This window comes from Phocoena sinus, chromosome 19 (genome assembly GCF_008692025.1).
Source record: "Phocoena sinus isolate mPhoSin1 chromosome 19, mPhoSin1.pri, whole genome shotgun sequence".
In the NCBI taxonomy this organism is placed as follows: domain Eukaryota; kingdom Metazoa; phylum Chordata; class Mammalia; order Artiodactyla; family Phocoenidae; genus Phocoena; species Phocoena sinus.
This window is the reverse complement of record NC_045781.1, coordinates 7,311,726-7,328,925: the sequence shown is the minus strand read 5'-3', so window position 1 is coordinate 7,328,925 and position 17,200 is coordinate 7,311,726. Positions and strand designations below refer to the sequence as shown.

The following is a 17,200-nucleotide window of genomic DNA, read 5'->3' as shown; positions in this document are numbered from 1 at the left end:
GTCCAGGAAAGGAATTGGGTATCTGAGACCATAACTCACACAAGTGCACTAACAAGAGAGCAGGAACAGTATCCCAAGACGTGAGAAGTGAGAGTCCCCGGAAGCTCCACACCTTTACTCCTACTCACTTACACACACCCTCATGCACACGAGACTCAAAAAAACCTGCAGAGGGCTTCCCTGGTGGCGCAGTGGTTGAGAGTCCGCCTGCCGATGCAGGGGACACGGGTTCGTGCCCCAGTCTGGGAAGATCCCACATGCAGTGGAGCGGCTGGGCCCGTGACCCATGGCCGCTGAGCCTGCGCGTCCGGAGCCTGTGCTCCGCAACGGGAGAGGCCACAACAGTGAGAAGCCCGTATACCGAAGGGGGAAAAAAAAAACAAAAAACCCTGCAGAGATGGGTTGGTGATGAGGATTTTTAATTCATACTTCCCTCTCTCCCACCTATGGCAGCTGAGTAGGGACTGGTCCTCCAAAACTCCCTGAGAAGACTAGAAAAGGGCTTAAATTCTCAGACAACTCTGTAATTAAAGTGTCTACCTTCGCTTCCTTCAAAAAGCCTCAAGGGAGTCCTGAAATCTGAGTCAAGAATCCCATCCTCTTTGGCCAGACGCTGTGCTCCTGCCTGGGTTGGAGACCAGTCTTGGGTCTGCATACCTTCTGATTCTTTCATCCCTGACTTACCCAAAGCCAGATTTAGAGGCTCTGTGAATTCAGGGGCAGAGAGTGGTTGGCAAGGGGCACAATACCTGCAGCTTTCTGCAAGCCCACAGGGCACCCTTACGCCAGCTGACTTTCAGTAAATCAACCCCATTGTTACCGAGTCCAAGCTCGCTGCATGACAGGCCAATAAATTGGGAGATGAGGTGTTGAGGAAAGGAACAGTGACTTTATTCAGAAAGCCGGGTGTTTGAGAAGAGGGCAGACTAGTGTCCTAGAGTACCATCTTATGGGGCCTGGATGCTAGTTTCTTTTATAGAACAGAGATGGGGAGGAGGTGAGGAAGTAAAGTAAAAAGGCCATAAGTCTTGCAAAACATCTCCTGGCTTGGCCAGCAACGGGGAGGGGGTGTGTTAATTTCTTCTTTCTTGCAGTCCTTCATGGGTGCGCGGGCAGGATGTTTCCCTGTGAGCTGAACAAAGGCACTTTGGTTTAACATTCAGTCAGAGGGGCAGAGTTCCCCATGCAGACCATCATGTACGCTTATAGCTATAGATAGCATCCTTTTAGTGATTATAGTAACAAAAGCAAGGGAAAGCAAAAGTTAACATAAAAGAAACAGATCCAACATGGAGTCAGATTTTGTTCTTCCCTGTTACACCATCACTCCCCAGCAGCCCAGCTGCAGAGGAGGAAACTTCCTTAATTGGGTAAAGCAACATGAACTTGGAGCCAAGATGTGCATGTCTACCTTTGGCAGTTTTGAGCTTAAAAAAAAAAAAAATGGTGTCCCTAGATCTCTGCAGAGCCTTGCTCCTTAAGCTACAGCATTCAGCAGCAGCCCTTCCCCCACGCTCCCATGTTTTAGCATATCTGTGGTTTTTCAGGGGCTGAAATGTTGGGTAAAGTTCCACTTGTCACACAAACTGCCCCAGCTACAGAGAGTTTGTCGTCCATCAAACTTTCTAGCAGTGGTGAGGTGTTGGGCTGCTGGTTTTACCTTTGTTAGCTTCTTTGCCGAGGTAATCTGGAATTCCGGAATCCCAAGCCCTCTGGAAGGTCCCCACAGGGTTCTTTACAGGCATTAGAGCTGACCCTCTCCGGAAAAAATCCCTCCTCTGGAAACACATTCCGGAAACACAGAAGGGAAGTTGGTGAGTGCTTACTATAGCACATCCATGAGTTTCTTCTGTCCTGATGACCCAGGGAAGAGAAATATCTCTTCTCAAAAAGACCAGGATGGTCAATGCTGGAACAGGGAGTTCCCTGTTCCTGGTGGGGCAGTGATCTAGAAGTACTCTGGATATGGGCTGGGAAGAACAGGTGGGCACTGTGCATTCTAGAACTGCCATGAGCTTCTGCAGACGTTGCCAGCCATCATGAAAAGATCTTCCATTGATTCTAGAATGTTCTGGCAGTTGCAGAAAGCCAGCCCCCCTTTTTCTCCAAGTCTAGCCAACTAGAATCACTCTAGAAATGGGTGTCCACCAGCTGCAGGACCACCAGCTTCTCCAGAAGCTGCTGGGCTTCCAGAGATACATAACACTGGCCCTAGGTTGATCAGACTATTTCAGAAAGTCTCCCTGCTCCTCAGTGCTCAGCCAACATCTGGAGTGGAGTCAAGTCTGCATTAATGCCCACCCACTCAGGCAGGAAGGCGGCCTCGGGTTTAAAGATATTCAGGAAGCTGGAGTTGGGCAGGGTAAAGTTGGCCAGGTAGACGGTGTTTCCACCAGCCAGGTAGGCGGCCCAGAAGCCGAAGGTGCCAATAGTCATGATGGTGTGGTTGCATTGTGTGAGCAGCGCAAAGTCCTTGCTGGGGGCGCCTTCTTGCCCATCGCCAGCGAAGATCACATCCCCCCGGGAGGTGTCGATGTTTTCCCGGCACCACTCCATGCCGTTGCTGGTGACCACAAAGATCGGGGCTTCATGCCGGGCCCGGAACCAGTCCATAGCCTGCTGGAGGTAAGCGCGATCACCCACTACACCCTTCCAGTGATAGGGCATCACCTTCATGTAGTCCCCACGGCGCACGTGGACACCCACGAAAGTGCTCGGGTGGTCCCCCATGCGGCTAAGCCGGAAATGACTCAGTAAACTCTGGGCCTCTCGCCGAAGGTGGTCGTGCAGGGTGAACTCACTGCGGATCTGTTCCCGGAGGTGATGGAAGAAAGTCCAGGAGCAGGGGAAACCGCTGAGCTTCAGCCAGGGCTCCTTCAGTTGGGCGTACTCCTCCAACATCCAGTCGTGAAGCTCCAGCTCCCACCAAGGCGTACGGCTGTTCACCTCAGGCGCCAGCACGGGCAGGATGATGCGGAACACGGGGGCCAGGGTGGCGTGCATGGCAGGCTGGATGAAGGCCTGGCGACCGTTGAGCTGGGCCAGGGCCAGCAGCATGGCGTACTGCTCCATCTGGTTCCCAAGCCGGCCGTTTGGGTAGATAGTCCAGGTTCCTGAGAGGGAAGCAGGATGCTTGGGACAGGAAAAAGAGGCGTTGGGGTTTATGGGTGTGCCCGACAGGCAGATGATGGCCACAGGGGATGTCACTGGGTTACGGTCTGGACATAGGGCAGAGAGGCCTAAGCCATTGTGAAAGAGGTCTTGGTGGATGTGGAAGAAGAAGATTGAGGTCAAAACACAGGTTAGCAGGAAGGTCAGACAGAGGTGACGGAGCCTGGGTGCCCACATGGCTGCAAGGGAAGAAAAGTGAATTACGAGATACTCGAAGCTTGAGAATGAATGTCAAGGAGGAGCGGCCTGAGAGAATGAGGAAACTCTGGGTTTGGAGACCTGGGTCTGAGGGAAAAGGGGATCAGGGCTCCTGGATCTGAATTAGGAGAAGCTAAGGGCTTGGAATCGCAGCAGATGGAAGATGGTGAAAATTAGTGGTTTCCAAAATAGCAATGGTCCGGGACCCACCACCTTGTCCTCACATCTTGGAATTTCACTCTCCCAGGCAGTAAGGTCCACTGACGTTGGACAGTGTTCCCCCAACTCCTTTCTCAGTGAACCTGTGTGTGAGGGGCAGAGGCCACCAGGGAGATGGCAGGAAGCAACGGGCCAAGTAGAACATGAGAGGCTGGAGGTCCAGGCCTGGATGGGGGATCTTGTTTCCTGGAGAAGCAGGAGTTGGGGGTCGGGTTGGAGGAGACTCCTGGGGGTCATAGGGGGTTAGAGGTTGGGGGAGCGCCTCCTGGGACTGAAGGCCCGATTCCTGGGTCCGAGGCATCTGCATTTCTCACTTACCTGAGCTCCACAGTCAGCTTGGCGTGAACGGAGCGTTCCGGCCCCAAGTGCAGCCCACATCCAGCGGCCCCCGGAACCCTGGACTCCAGGTTCCCAGGCCCGACAGCCCTCCCCCTCCACGCCGCCTCCCCCGACTGGCTGCGAGGGCTCGGGAAGGGGAGGTAGGAGAGGGGACGCGGTCCGGAGGATCCCAGCCCCGCCCCTCCCCGGCCGGCAGGTAGCTTGGAGGCGGAGCCCCGCCCCTTCCCTGGCGCCGAGCCCCAGCTCCCAGTTCTAGGGCCGCAGCCCCCGCCGTCCTCCCTCCCCCGGACCAGGAGACCCGCGCCCCAGCCCCCCTCCTGCCTGACATCGGCCAGCCAGGGGCAGCCTACCTGGCCTCCTAGCAGCCCATCCTTCCGTGGACACCGAGATCTAGCGCGCAGCTGCAACGCTGGACTTCGACCTCTCCCTCTTCCCCTCCAGTTTCTGGGTTCGCCATCCGCCCTGTGTACCAGGATGCGCCGAGTCCGGCCACGGCCCAGCGGCTTCCGCCCCGTGTCGCGTCCTCCCGTGGAGATGCAGAACCTGTTAACCTGGCTGCTCCATGGGCGGGTGCAAAGCCTCCGCCGGCTCTGAGTCCCGGCGTGAGAGCCTCTGGCGGGAACGTGTCCCCGCGCCCACCAGGGGCCGCCGATCCCCACTCCGCCCCATCCACCCGCAAATTCGAGAGTCCCGGCTCCCAGTCTCTCCGTCTGAGCGAACCCTAGCGTCAGGCACCTGACGGTGAAGGGAACGTCCCGCCTCTCCCGAGGACGGGAACAGAGAAAGCAGAAGTGGAAGAGAAACTCTCTTCCGCAGAGGCCGAGGCAGACCCGGCTAGGAGCAAAAGCCTCCCTCTTCTGCAGACGTGAGGCAGCTTCCCTCCACCGAGCCTTCTTCCCACCAACCCCCAGCCTGGCCCGAGCGGTCTGACCATTACCATTCAAGAAAGCAAAGACCCAGGAATTGGACTTGACTCTCTAGAGATCTGATCATAACTTCTCCAGACCCAGGATTCCCAGCCCCCAGCCCCCTCCTCAGAATGAGAAGTCCGGGCCTCCAGTCACCCGCCTCCTTCAGATCTGGTGTTCAGACTCTTGCACGTTTACGTTCCAGGAAATTGCCCAACCCCTCATTCCCTTTGGGATCTTGGGTCTAACTTCTCCCTCCTGAGCCTGTGTCAGTTGTCAACTCTGAGTCAAAGATTCTCACCCTCCCCCCACTCCCCCAGGCTATTCTGAGGGCACCGGTCTGCTCTTAGTTAGCTTCTCTGGTGAAAGAAACATCAGGATTGCATCAGGGTCCAGGAGGAGGAGGCTGGGTTGTTTGGTGTATGAGTGCCTGGGCTGGGATTTGTGAGCAGGTTGGTCTGAAGCTCCCACACCAGGACTCCTGTGTCCTTGAGGAGAACGCTCGGGTCATATACAGCATTTGCTTTCTTAATGACCAAGGAACCTCAGTGTCTGACCCCCAGAAACCCAGAAAGTCAGGTGAGATGCAGAAACGCCAGAGGAACCTCAGTGTCTGACCCCCAGAAACCCAGAAAGTCAGGTGAGATGCAGAAACGCCAGAGGAACCTCAGTGTCTGACCCCCAGAAACCCAGAAAGTCAGGTGAGATGCAGAAACGCCAGAGGAACCTCAGTGTCTGACCCCCAGAAACCCAGAAAGTCAGGTGAGATGCAGAAACGCCAGTTGTGGGACACCATCTGCATCAGTCGGGCAGAGAGGTGGATCCCAGCCCCCTTCCTGCTCAGACTCAGGAGCCCAGGCCCCCAGCCCCCTTCTCCCTCAGACCCAAGAGCCTGAACCCCCAGCCTCCTGCTTCTTCAGACCCACGAGTCTGAAACCCCAGTTCCCTCCGGCCTCAGACCAGATGGTCTGGGCCCCCAGCCCCTTTCACTCAGGTCCCACTTCATCACATTTCTATCCCCCTGATGCCTCAGACCCAGGAGCCCAGGGCCTCAGCTGGAAGGACCCCTGATTGCATCATCCGTTCAGGCTGACCTGGCCACCGTGGAGTTCTAGCATCTGCCATGTGGGTCAAATATCAAGGGTCAAGCGTCGGGAAGGTGATTGGGCGGGTCTGTCTGGGTATAAATTCTGGAGCATCTGCATTCTTCCCAAGAGATTTGGGTGTCCTGTCAGCCGTGAATCTACGTGCGAGAGGACCCAGGCATTTCAGCTACCAGAGAAGCCATCGTGAATCTGCTCTCCCCAACAGCCAGGCTCTGAAACAGAATCTAGACCATTCAGGTCTTCAAAGCCCAGACCCCATACCTCACTTGAGGACGTGAACCATTGATGGGCTGGGACAAGACCAAATTCGAGCACCTGGGACTGTGGGTCCCTGTGCTAGCTGTCCTGCTGGGACCCTGCCAGGCACATCCCATTCCTGACTCCAGCCCCCTCCTCCAATTTGGGGGCCAAGTCCGCCAGCGATACCTCTACACAGATGACGCCCAGGAGACGGAGGCCCACCTGGAGATCAGGGCTGATGGCACAGTGGTGGGGACGGCCCGCCGGAGCCCCGAAAGTGAGTGTAGGGGTAGGGCCTGGTCCTGAGGGAGGAGAGAATTGGGGGCTGGCCTCCTGGGTCTGAGGGAGGAGAGGGACGGGCAAAGGCCTTCTGAGTCCCTGATCACTTTCTCCTCTCAGGTCTTCTGGAGCTGAAAGCCCTAAAGCCAGGGGTCATTCAAATCTTGGGAGTTAAAACATCCAGGTTCTTGTGCCAGGGACCAGAGGGGAGGCTGTATGGATCGGTGAGTTTCCAGGACCCCTGTCCCTGCGCTCCACCCTTCCTCTCCCCACCCTCACAGGCTGGGGGACCATGTTTTGCACCTTTGACCTTGGCCAGGCTTGGCTCGATGCTCTCTGCATGCCCTGGCCTCACCACAATCCCTGGAAGGGGCAGCTGTTGTCATCCATGTTCACAAGAAGAGGAAACTGAGGCTCAGGCAGGGCCACCACCGGCCCCAAGTCACAAAGCCTGTGAATGACAGAATGACCTGGGAGACCGAGTCTTGTGACTCGTAACCCATGCTGACAACACAGGCTCCTACAGACCTGACTCATGCTGGGTGCAGGGTCACTCTGGGAATCGATGGCCTGTAAAGTGAACATGACCTTGGGTGCTAGCCAGATGCCCCTGCCAGGACTCAGAGAGCCTCCACTGATCCCTGGGCTGGAATATTCTTCTCTGTGAAGTGAGAGGGCAAGGAGGTGAGCCTGGCGGGACTGCCTAGGGGTAAAGAAAGAGCCTGCTTCTGTGGTTTTGAGGAAGGGGCTGGGGACCTGGACTCTGCATCTGAGGAAGGAGTGGGTTCCCCGGCTCCCCAGGAGTCCCGGGACTCCCACATCCTGCTGGAGGACAGGACTGTGTGGTCTGAAGGAAGAGAGAGCTGGGGGCCTGCATCCCTGAGTGTGGGAGAGGATGGAGCTGGGGTTCCTGCAGGAGGAAGGTGTAGAGGAATCCCACGTCTCTGATCTTTGTTCTCAACCCCTCAGCTCCACTTCAACCCCCAGGCCTGCAGCTTCCGGGAGCTGCTTCTTGAGGATGGATACAACGTTTACCAGTCTGAGGCTCTTGGCATTCCCCTCCACCTGCCCCCACACCGCTCCTCCAACCGGGACCTGGCCCCCCGGGGACCTGCTCGCTTCCTGCCGCTGCCAGGCTTCCTCCCGCCACCCCTGGAGCCTCCAGGGATCTTGGCCCCGGAGCCTCCCAACGTGGGCTCCTCAGACCCCTTGAGCATGGTGGGACCTTCACATGGCCGAAGCCCCAGCTACACTTCCTGAAGCCACAGGCTGTTTATTACTGAGTCTCCTCTTTATTTATCGTATTATTTATCTTATTTATTTTCTTTTTTTTCTTACTTGAAATAATAAAGAGTCTGAGAGGAGGATCAGAGTGAGCACATGTGTTTGAGGGAGGAAATGGGGTCAGCTTCCTTGTCTCCCCTGGCCCCCCCCCCCCCCCCCCGCATTGCCACAAGGCTGTGGGAAGGTCCCAGCCTTTCTGCCCCCCTCCCCTGGCCAGCCCTCAGATTTCTGCTCCACTAAGTTGTTCCCAGGGACTCTGGACTATCCCTGCCCTTTGACAGGACAGGACTTGTTATTCTCTCCCTCCCCCGTCCCCAACCTTGTGTTAGTGTTGTGGAACTATTTCTCTGAGGTAACTCAATAACGGGGGACATTTTTAAAAAATAACACAGCAGACCCACAGCCTCATGGGAAATGTAGTTTTCTGGGTTCATTTAACACTAGGAATGGAAAGACATCTTTGTCCTTGCTGGGGCAAGGACTCTTGGATTCTGGGGGTGTAGTTGGTTCTAGGAACACACTCTTGGGTCCTGAGGGATCAGTGAGCTGGACACCTGGATCCTGGAGAACAGGGGAATAAGAACCTGGGCACGCTGGTCTGAGAGAGGAGGGGCTGAAGATTGGGAGTCCTGGGTCTCAGGAAAAGGACCTGAGAATCTGAATGCTTCCATCCAGGTGCTTATGGACTTTGGAGTGTAATGATTGTCACAGAATCCAGTCTCAGTGAGCACGTTGCCCATCTTCCTCCCTTTCCACAACTTAGATTTCAATATTGCTGTGCAAGTTATCTCCTGGTTAGGAAAGATTTGAAGTCAAAGATTTAGACTACATTTCACAGGGGTGGGTCAGCTTTGGCTGGACGCCAGGTGTCTGACTGACCACTGCAGCCTCACAGGAGTTGTGGTCTCAAGCCCTTGATCTAAATTCCAAGGTCCAAGTGAGAGGAACATCTCAGTCAAAAGGAATATAAGTGTGGGTCCCAGAAGGTCATGGGAGGGATTCAATGCCTGGAGAAAATGAAGGTCTGTGTCTTGTAGAAAATACAGTTTCCCACTCCGATGGAACCAGACTGGCTCAGTCAAGGGAGAGTTCTCACTGGAAACAGAATCTGAAATGCCACAAGGGGGCGGGGACCCAGAAAGAGGGAATCAGACAGGGAACCTGCAAAATGTGTTCAAACGAGCACCTGTCACTCGGTCTGAGCACTTTGAGTCCCCAACTTGTAGTGCCTCCTTTCTGGTAGAAGCAGGTTAGTGTCCCCTTGTCCAAAGACCATCCTCTGAGGTTGCTGCCTGACACAGGGCTGCAGATCTTCCTCAGGATCCACCTCCTTATCTCCAAATGCTTCTAGACTTGACTCCTGGCAGCCTCCACTGGGTGAGGTACAAAGCGTGATCAGTGAGGAACTATGACACGCACCAAAAGAATTGCAAGATCTTCCCCTTGAAATTGACAGCAAACTGGGCAGCCAGTCTGGGAAGGGGAGCTGGTAGATGAATTGATTGACAGAGAGTCCAGATTCCAGGGTGAGCTCTAGGGGCTGGGGGGTGGCCCTAGTTTGCTCTTTCGTTGGCCAGAACCTGCACCCCAAGTGGTCTAAACTTGAGATGCTGTAGAGTGGCTGTTCTCAAAGCGTGGCCCCAAACCAGCAGTATTAGCATCACCCAGGAACTTGTTAGAAATGCACATTCTGGACCCCAGACCTATTGAATCCAAAATTCTGGGAGAAAGGCTAATTCATAGGGCCAGAAATCAGATTAGTGGCTGCCACCAACTGGTGGGAGAATGGAATGAGGATTTATTAGTTTCCTAGGGCTGCGGTAAGAAAGTACCACAAACTACAGGGCTGAAAATAACAGAAGTTTGTTCTCTCACAGTTCTAGAGGCTAGAAGTCTGAAATCAAGATGTCACCAGGGCAATGCCCTCTCTAAAGGCTCTAGGGGAAGATCCTTCCTTGCTTCTTCCCAGCTTCTGGTGGTTGCTGACAATCCTTGGCATCCCTCGGCTTTAGACACAACACTCCTATCTCTGCTTCCATCTTCACATGGCCTTCTCCCTGAGTGTCTGTTTCTTCTTACAGGGTACCACTCTAACCCAGTATGACCTCATATTAACTTGATAAAGACCCTATTTCCAAATATGGCCACATTCACTGGTTCCAGGGGACGGGCATTTCCAGGGGATGCTATTTAACTCAGTACACATCTCTATATGCAGTTGCCACAGTCCATCTTCTCTTGCTCACATGTAAGTAATTGAGGAATTTGTTTGGTAGGGAGTGGGGTGACCAGGATAGCTTTCCTAACCTCATCATTCTCATAGTTCTGCTGTTTCCATACAGTATGAAAAAATACAACCTCTCAGCATAGTCACATTGCCAATATTTCAGAGAGAGATATACCTCCTCCGTTTACTTCCCCCCCGCCCCCCGGTACCTGAAACTTTTCTCTCCTTTACCCCCAGAGTTCCTGCCACAATCAATCTGGGTTTTGCTTCCATTCGTTTTCACAAGGATAGAGCTTTGTCCAACCACTAAAAAGAAAGGATAATTCTGTAACGTGATAGATGCTAATTATCACTACAATGGCAATCATATTACAATATATAAATGTATCAAATTAACATGTTGTATACCTTAAATTTATACAATGTTATCTGTCAATAGATTTCAATAATTTTTTTTAAGTATGGAGTTTTGTTCTTCCAAAAGAGAGATTCCGTTGAGTAATTCTGAGATCTCTGAGGACCCAGACCACCCCCAGCACACCCCAACTACTAATTGGAGCCTGTGAAGCTTCACACACACAAACATACACACAATTTTTAAAATATTTGTTTATTATTATTATTTTTGGGGGGGCTGCTTTGGGTCTCAGTTGTGGCATGTGGGATCTTTCATTGCAGTGCGTGGGCTCTTTGTTGCAGCGTGCAGGCTTCTCTCTCTAGTTGTGTCGCGTGGGCTCCGGAGTGCATGGGCTCAGTGGTTGCGGTGCCTGGGCTTAGTTGCCTCAAAGCATGTGGGATCTTAGATCCCCAACCAGGGATCGAACCAGCATGCCCTGTGTTGCAAGATGGATTCTTAACCACTGGGCCACAAGGGAAGTTCCATTCCCCCAATACACACACACACACACACACACACACACACACACACACACACACACCATTTTGCTGTTGTTCTCAGATTATCTCACCAAGTCCTCAGCTATGAGGGCAACCTCTCCTCTAGAGGTGAGGACTGGTGGGAAGTTTCCAATCTTCATAGCATTTTTTTTTTTTTTTTTTGCGGTACACAGGCCTCTCACTGCTGTGGCCTCTCCCGCTGCGGAGCACAGGCTCCTGACGCGCAGGCTCAGAGGCCATGGCCCACGGGCCCAGCCGCTCCGCAGCATGTGGGATCCTCCCGGACCGGGGCACGAACCCGCGTCCCCCGCATCGGCAGGCGGACCCTCAACCACTGCACCACCAGGGAAGCCCCATAGCACTTTTGCTCGTTTCCTTTTCTTCCTGTGCTGGCCCTGGTTTGGCCTCACCCACTCATATTTCAGGGTTCATGGGGCTGCACTGTCGGCTGGTTTTGTAAAGCATTGTTTGTGAGCTTCTACTATCCAACTGGCTCTCCCGGGGGGGAGGGGTGGAATTTGGGAAGATCAAGAAACTCTGCTGCCTAAACTGAATCTAATCACAAGGAAACATCGAACAAATTCCAGTCGACGACCGACAACCGTCTGCAAAACAACTGGCCTCGACTCTTGGAAAATGTCAAGGTCAAGCAAAAGATGGGGAAACTGTGTATATGAACAGAGACCAGAGTCAGCCCAAGGAAATGCAGTTCGTTGAGTAATCCAGGTGATATCCTGGATATTAACAAGAAACAATGAAATTTGAATGAGTTCTGAACTTTAGATAGCAGTCATTTATCCATGTTAAAATTTTCTGGGTTTGATCTCTGTACTGCGGTTATTAAACAGAATGTCCTTGTTCTTAGCAAATACACACTGAAGTATTTCGGGACAAAGGGGCATGGTATCTCCAATGTTTTCTCAAATATTTCTGGAAAGGTAAATACATAATAATATATAGACATAGAGAGTGAATGAGAAAGCAAAAGGGGGCGGGAATAGCGATAATCGGGGAGCCTAGTTAAGGATATATGGAGTTCTTTGTACAAATCTCTTTTTTAAAAAAAATTAATTTATTTATTTATTTTTATTTTTGGCAGTGTTGGGTCTTGGTTGCTGTGCGTGGGCTTTCTCTAGTTGCGGCGAGTGGGGGCTACTCTTGGTTGCGGTGCGTGGGCTTCTCATGTGGTGGCTTCTCTTGTTGCAGAGCACAGGCTCTAGGCGCACGGGCTTCAGTAGTTGTGGCACACGGGCTTAGTTGCTCCGCGGCATGTGGGATCTTCCCGGACCAGGGATCGAATCCGTGTCCCCTGCATTGGCAAGCAGGTTCTTAACCACTGCACCACCAGGGAAATCCCTACAAGTCTTTTTTTAAATTGAAGTATAGTTGATGTACAATATTATATAAGTTGCAGGTGTACACCATAGTCATTTATCATTATAAAATATTAGCTGTATTCCCTGTGTTATACAATATATCCTTGTAGCTTATATATTGTATACATAGTAGTTTGTACCCCTTAATCCCCTGCACCTATCTTGCTCTTTGTATGAGTATTGAAACTTTCCGTAAGTTCAAAATTATATCAGGTAAAAGTTACTCCTACCCCAAAGAAATCCATGCTACAGCCCCTATTGCTATCTTGCTTCTTTCCAAACATCCTTCAGAATGCATCAATGAGCTTCTAAGAAGAAAGAGAAATTTCCAGGTTCTCTCCCCATCCCACCCATGAAAGAAAGAAAGAAAGATTGAAAGGAGGGAAGGAAGGAAGGGAGAAAGAGAAAAGAAAAAAGAAAGAAAGAAGGAAGGGAGAAAGAAAGAACGAGAAAGAGAAAAGAAAGGAAGGAACGAAGACAAAAAGGAAGGAAGGAAGACAGAGGGAGAAAGAGAGAAAAGAAAGAGAAAGAGGGCTTCCCTGGTGGCGCAGTGGTTGAGAGTCCGCCTGCCGATGTAGGGAACGCGGGTTCGTGCCCCGGTCCGGGAGGATCTCACATGCCGCGGAGCGGCTGGGCCCGTGAGCCATGGCTGCTGGGCCTGCGCGTCCGGGGCCTGTGCCCCGCAACGGGAGAGGCCACAACAGTGAGAGGCCCGCATACCGCAAAAAAAAAAAAAAAAGAAGAAGAAGAAGAAGAAAGAGAAAGAAAGAAAGGGAGAAAGAAAAGGAAGGAAGAGAGAAAGGAAGAAAGGAAGGAATAAAGGGGTTGGGAGGGAGGGAGGGAGGAAGGAAGCAAGAAAGAAAGGAAGAAAAGGAAAGGAAAGACGGTGAAAGGAAAGACGGTGAAAGCAAAGGTGAGAGAAAAGGAGGAGACAGAAGTGGAAAAAAAACATAAGGAATAAGTGAAACTCCAAGTGGAAAGTGTGAATCACCACGCGGCCTCCTGGAATATGCTGATTCTGTGATAGGGACAATTTTCAAGGCGAAGCTTAAAGGGCCACGACTTCAATGAAAGCCTGATGTTTGAAATCCCACCAACCCACATACAGTGGAATGTTATTCAACCTTGAAAAGGAAGGAAATTCTGAAGCATGTTAACATGGATGTATCTTGAAAACATTTTGCTAAATGAAAGAAGCCAGACACACGAGGATAGATACTGTATGATTCCACTGATAAGAGGTACCTAGGGAGGGGCTTCCCTGGTGACGCAGTGGTTGAGAGTCCACCTGCTGATTCAGGGGACACGGGTTCGTGCACCTGTCTGGGAGGATCCCACATGCCGTGGAGCGGCTGGGCCCGTGAGCCATGGCCGCTGAGCCTGCGCGTCCGGAGCCTGTGCTCCTCAAGGGGAGAGGCCACAAGAGTGAGAGGCCCGCGTACCGCAAAAAAAAAAAAAAAAAAAAAGAGGTACCTAGGTTAGGCAAATTCATAGAAACAGGAAGTAGAATGGTGGTGGCCAGGGGAAGGGGGGAATGGGGAGTTGTTGTTTCATGGGTACAGAGTTCCAGAGTGAGGTGATGAAAAAGTTCTGGAGATGGATGATGGGGTGGTTTCCTAACAATGTGCAGGTACTTAATGCCCCTTGTAAGTAGTTAAAATGGTCAGCTTTACGTTATGTGTATGTCGTCACAATTTCTTTCTTTTTTTGCCATACTGCACAGCTTGTGGATTCTCAGTTCCCCAACCAGGGATTGAACCTGGGCCATGGCAGTGAAAGCCTGGAATCCTAACCACTAGGCCACCAGGGAACTCCCATCACAATTTTTTTTAAAAAAATCCACCAAACTACACTAAGAAAATGTTCAAGGAGATTCTCCTGTTTCCATTTGGGGTCTCAATGGAAGAAACATGGTTCTCTATTGAAAACTGTGTCACCACCAGACCAGTCTCACATGGAAGGGGTATAAGATCAAACTCAGTGGTGGAGGCACTCCCAAGATGAGAAATTAATAGTATCGATATTGGGCTAGTGATAGCTCTAGGGCTTCTGGCTAAAGCAAAGCAAAGCAAAGCAAAGCTTCTCTGGATAGACGCTGCTCAACTACATCATAGAGGAAGTCTTGAAAGAGCTCATAATCCAAATACACAAGGGAAGTAGGCACAGGGTAGATGCCAGCAGATGTATTGAATGACAAGACGAGAGAGGCTCGCCCCACCCCGTCTTGCAACAACTTTAAAGGGAAGAGCTGTGAGAAGAAAATGACTGTTCGAGATCTTTTTTGTACAATTATTATCTAATACGTACAAAATGCAGTTTACCATCTGAACCATTTTCAAGTGTGCGGTTCATTACTACTGAGTATATTACCATTATGACGCAACCAATCCCCAGAACTGTTTCATCTTGCAAAACTGAACCTCTGTACCCCTTAAACAATGACTCCCCATTTCCCCCTCCCCCAAGCCCCTGACCACCACCATTCTACTTCCTGCTTCTATGAATTTTACTACTTTAGATACCTAGGGTAAGTGGAAACACACAGTACTTATTTTCTGATTGGCTTCTTTCATTTAGCAAGATTTCAAGGTTTTCAAGGTTCACCAGTGTTGTAGCAGATGTCAGAATTTCCTTCCTTTTTGGCTGAATAATATGGCATTGTATGAATAGACCACATTTTGTTTATCCGGTCACCTGTCATGGGATTTAGGTTGCTTCCACATTTTGGCTATTGTGAAAAGCGCTGCTGTGAACATGAATGTACAAAGATCTCTTTTAAAAAAACCCTGATATCCAGAATTGTATTGCTGGATCACATGGTAATTCAATTTTTAATCTTTTGAGGAATTGCCTGTGATGGTTAATTTTATGGCTCAACCTGACTGGACTAAAGGATGCCCAGATAGCTGGTAAAACATTATTTCTGGCTGTGTCTGTGAGGGTATTTCCGGAAGGGATTAGCACTTGATTCAGTAGACTGAGTAAAGACAGCCACCCTCATCAGTGTGAACGGGTGTCATCCAACCCACTGAGGGTCCAAATGGAACAAAAAGGCAAAGGAAGGGCAAATTCTCTCTAGCTCTTCTTGAGCCAAAACATCCATCTTTTTGTACCCTTGGACATTAGAGGTCCTGGTTCTCAAGCCTTGAGATACCAGGCTCCCAGGTTTTCAGATCTTTGGCCTCAGAATGAGTTATACCACCCACTTTCCTCCTCCTCCTAGATAGGAGACTATGGGACTTAACCTCCACAGCTATGTGAGCCAATTCCTATAATAAAATCTCCATATACATATATATATATAGTATATATCATATATATACTATATGATACATATATGGTATATATACTCTACACTGATGTATTTTAGCTGTGGAAGTAGTCAGCGAACATTTAGAGGAAAGTTGATTGTTTGAAAATTAACTAATTCCCAAAAGACCCCAAATTGCTGTGAACATTTATGTGAGGTGATATTGTAGATTTGATTTGCATTTCCCTAATGATTAGTGATGTTGAGCATCTTTTCTTTTCTTTTTTTTTTAATGCAAAGCATTTGCTTTATTTATGTATTTATTTATGGCCATGCCACATGGCTTGCAGGATCTTAGTTCCCCAACTAGGTATCGAACCCGGGCCCCCTGAGTGAAAGTGCCAAGTCCTATTCACTGGACTGCCAGGGAATTCCCCTGAGCATCTTTTCACACATATATCTTATATATGTATATCATATAGATGTATATGTATATCTTCTTTGGGGAAATGTCTATTCAAGTCCTTTGTCCATTTTTAAATTAGGTTGTTTGCTTTTTGTTGTTGAGTTGTAAAAGTTCATTCTGTATTCTGACTACTAACTCCTTATTAGATATATGATTTGCAAATATATTCTCCCACTCCATAGGTTGGCTCTGTAGATCGTGTCCTTTGATGTACAAAAGTTTTTAGTTTCGATGTAGTCCAATTTATCTATTTTTACTTTTGTTGCCCATGCTTTTGCTGTCATATTCAAGAAATTCTTGCTAAATCCATTGTCATGAAGATTTTCCCCTAAGAAAAGCTCTCTTCTAAGAGTTTTAGGTCCTTGATTTAATTTTATTTATTTACTTATTTGTTTTTTTTTGGCTGCGTTGGGTCTTCAATGCTGCGCGTGCGCTTTCTCTAGTTGCAGCGAGCAGGGGGCTACTCTTGGTTGAGGTGTGCGTGCTTCTCAGTACAGTGGCTTCTCTTGTTGCAGGGCTGGGCTCTAGGGCGCATGGGCTTCAGTAGTCGTGGCACGTGGGCTCAGTAGTTGTGGCTGGCAGGCTCTAGAGCGCAGGCTCAGTGGTTGTGGCGCCTGGGCTTAGTTGCTCCGCGGCATGTGGGATCTTCCCCGCCCAGGGCTCGAACCGTGTCCCCTGCATTGGCAGGCGGATTCTTAACCACTGCGCCACCAAAGAAGTCCCTTTTGATGAGATCTTTTAACGTCAGAAGAGCTTTTGTGTTCAGGCTCAAATATTCACAACTATTCAGTTTTTTGGTAATGATTAATTAATTTTCAAACAATCAACTTTCCTCTAAACATTCACTGACTACTTTGACAGCTAAAAATAGCAAGCCGTGAGTTTCACAATTTCAGATTTCCCAAAACATTTGAACATGGATTGCAATTTCATCAACAAACACAAATCTGGGATCTCAGATTCCCTTAAATGAGTTAAGAAACTTGAAGAGAAGAAAAAGAGTAGGGACTTCCCTGGTGGTCCACTGGCTGAGACTCCAGGCTCCTAATGCAGGGGGCTCAGGTTCGATCCCTGGTCTGGGAACTAGATCCCACATACATACTGCAACTATGAATTCACATGTTGCACCAAAGATGCTGTGTGCCGGAACTAAGACCCGGTGCAAGCTACGTATATTTTTTAAAAAGAGAGAGTTAGTGTAGCTTAAAATTTATTTTGAAAAAGAAGAAAAAGAGTAATA

The 17,200-nt window shown here is 50.1% G+C and overlaps 2 protein-coding genes across 5 annotated transcripts; one reads left to right on the top strand and one right to left on the bottom strand.

The window, feature by feature from the left end:
• Window positions 1-869: 869 nt before the first annotated feature.
• FUT1 (fucosyltransferase 1 (H blood group)) lies at window positions 870-6,040 on the bottom strand. Of its 4 annotated transcripts, XM_032613929.1 has the most exons (4): window positions 5,930-6,040; window positions 4,278-4,450; window positions 3,594-3,774; window positions 870-3,350 (listed from the first exon to the last, which is right to left on the bottom strand). In XM_032613929.1, the coding sequence occupies exons 1-4, from the start codon at window positions 5,958-5,960 to the stop codon at window positions 2,251-2,253; spliced, it is 1,485 nt and encodes a 494-aa protein (XP_032469820.1). In that variant the 5' UTR covers window positions 5,961-6,040; the 3' UTR covers window positions 870-2,250. The 4 variants fall into 4 exon arrangements, with proteins under 4 accessions (XP_032469820.1, XP_032469821.1, XP_032469823.1 ...); XM_032613930.1 differs by lacking the exons at window positions 4,278-4,450; window positions 5,930-6,040 and adding an exon at window positions 3,907-4,193; XM_032613932.1 differs by lacking the exons at window positions 3,594-3,774; window positions 5,930-6,040 and having other exon boundaries at window positions 4,278-5,117.
• A 57-nt stretch (window positions 6,041-6,097) lies between these two features.
• FGF21 (fibroblast growth factor 21) lies at window positions 6,098-7,819 on the top strand. The gene is made up of 3 exons (XM_032613933.1): window positions 6,098-6,458; window positions 6,581-6,684; window positions 7,430-7,819. Exons 1-3 carry the CDS (start codon window positions 6,227-6,229, stop codon window positions 7,718-7,720), a joined length of 627 nt encoding a protein of 208 aa, XP_032469824.1. The 5' UTR covers window positions 6,098-6,226; the 3' UTR covers window positions 7,721-7,819.
• The last annotated feature ends 9,381 nt before the right edge of the window (window positions 7,820-17,200 follow it).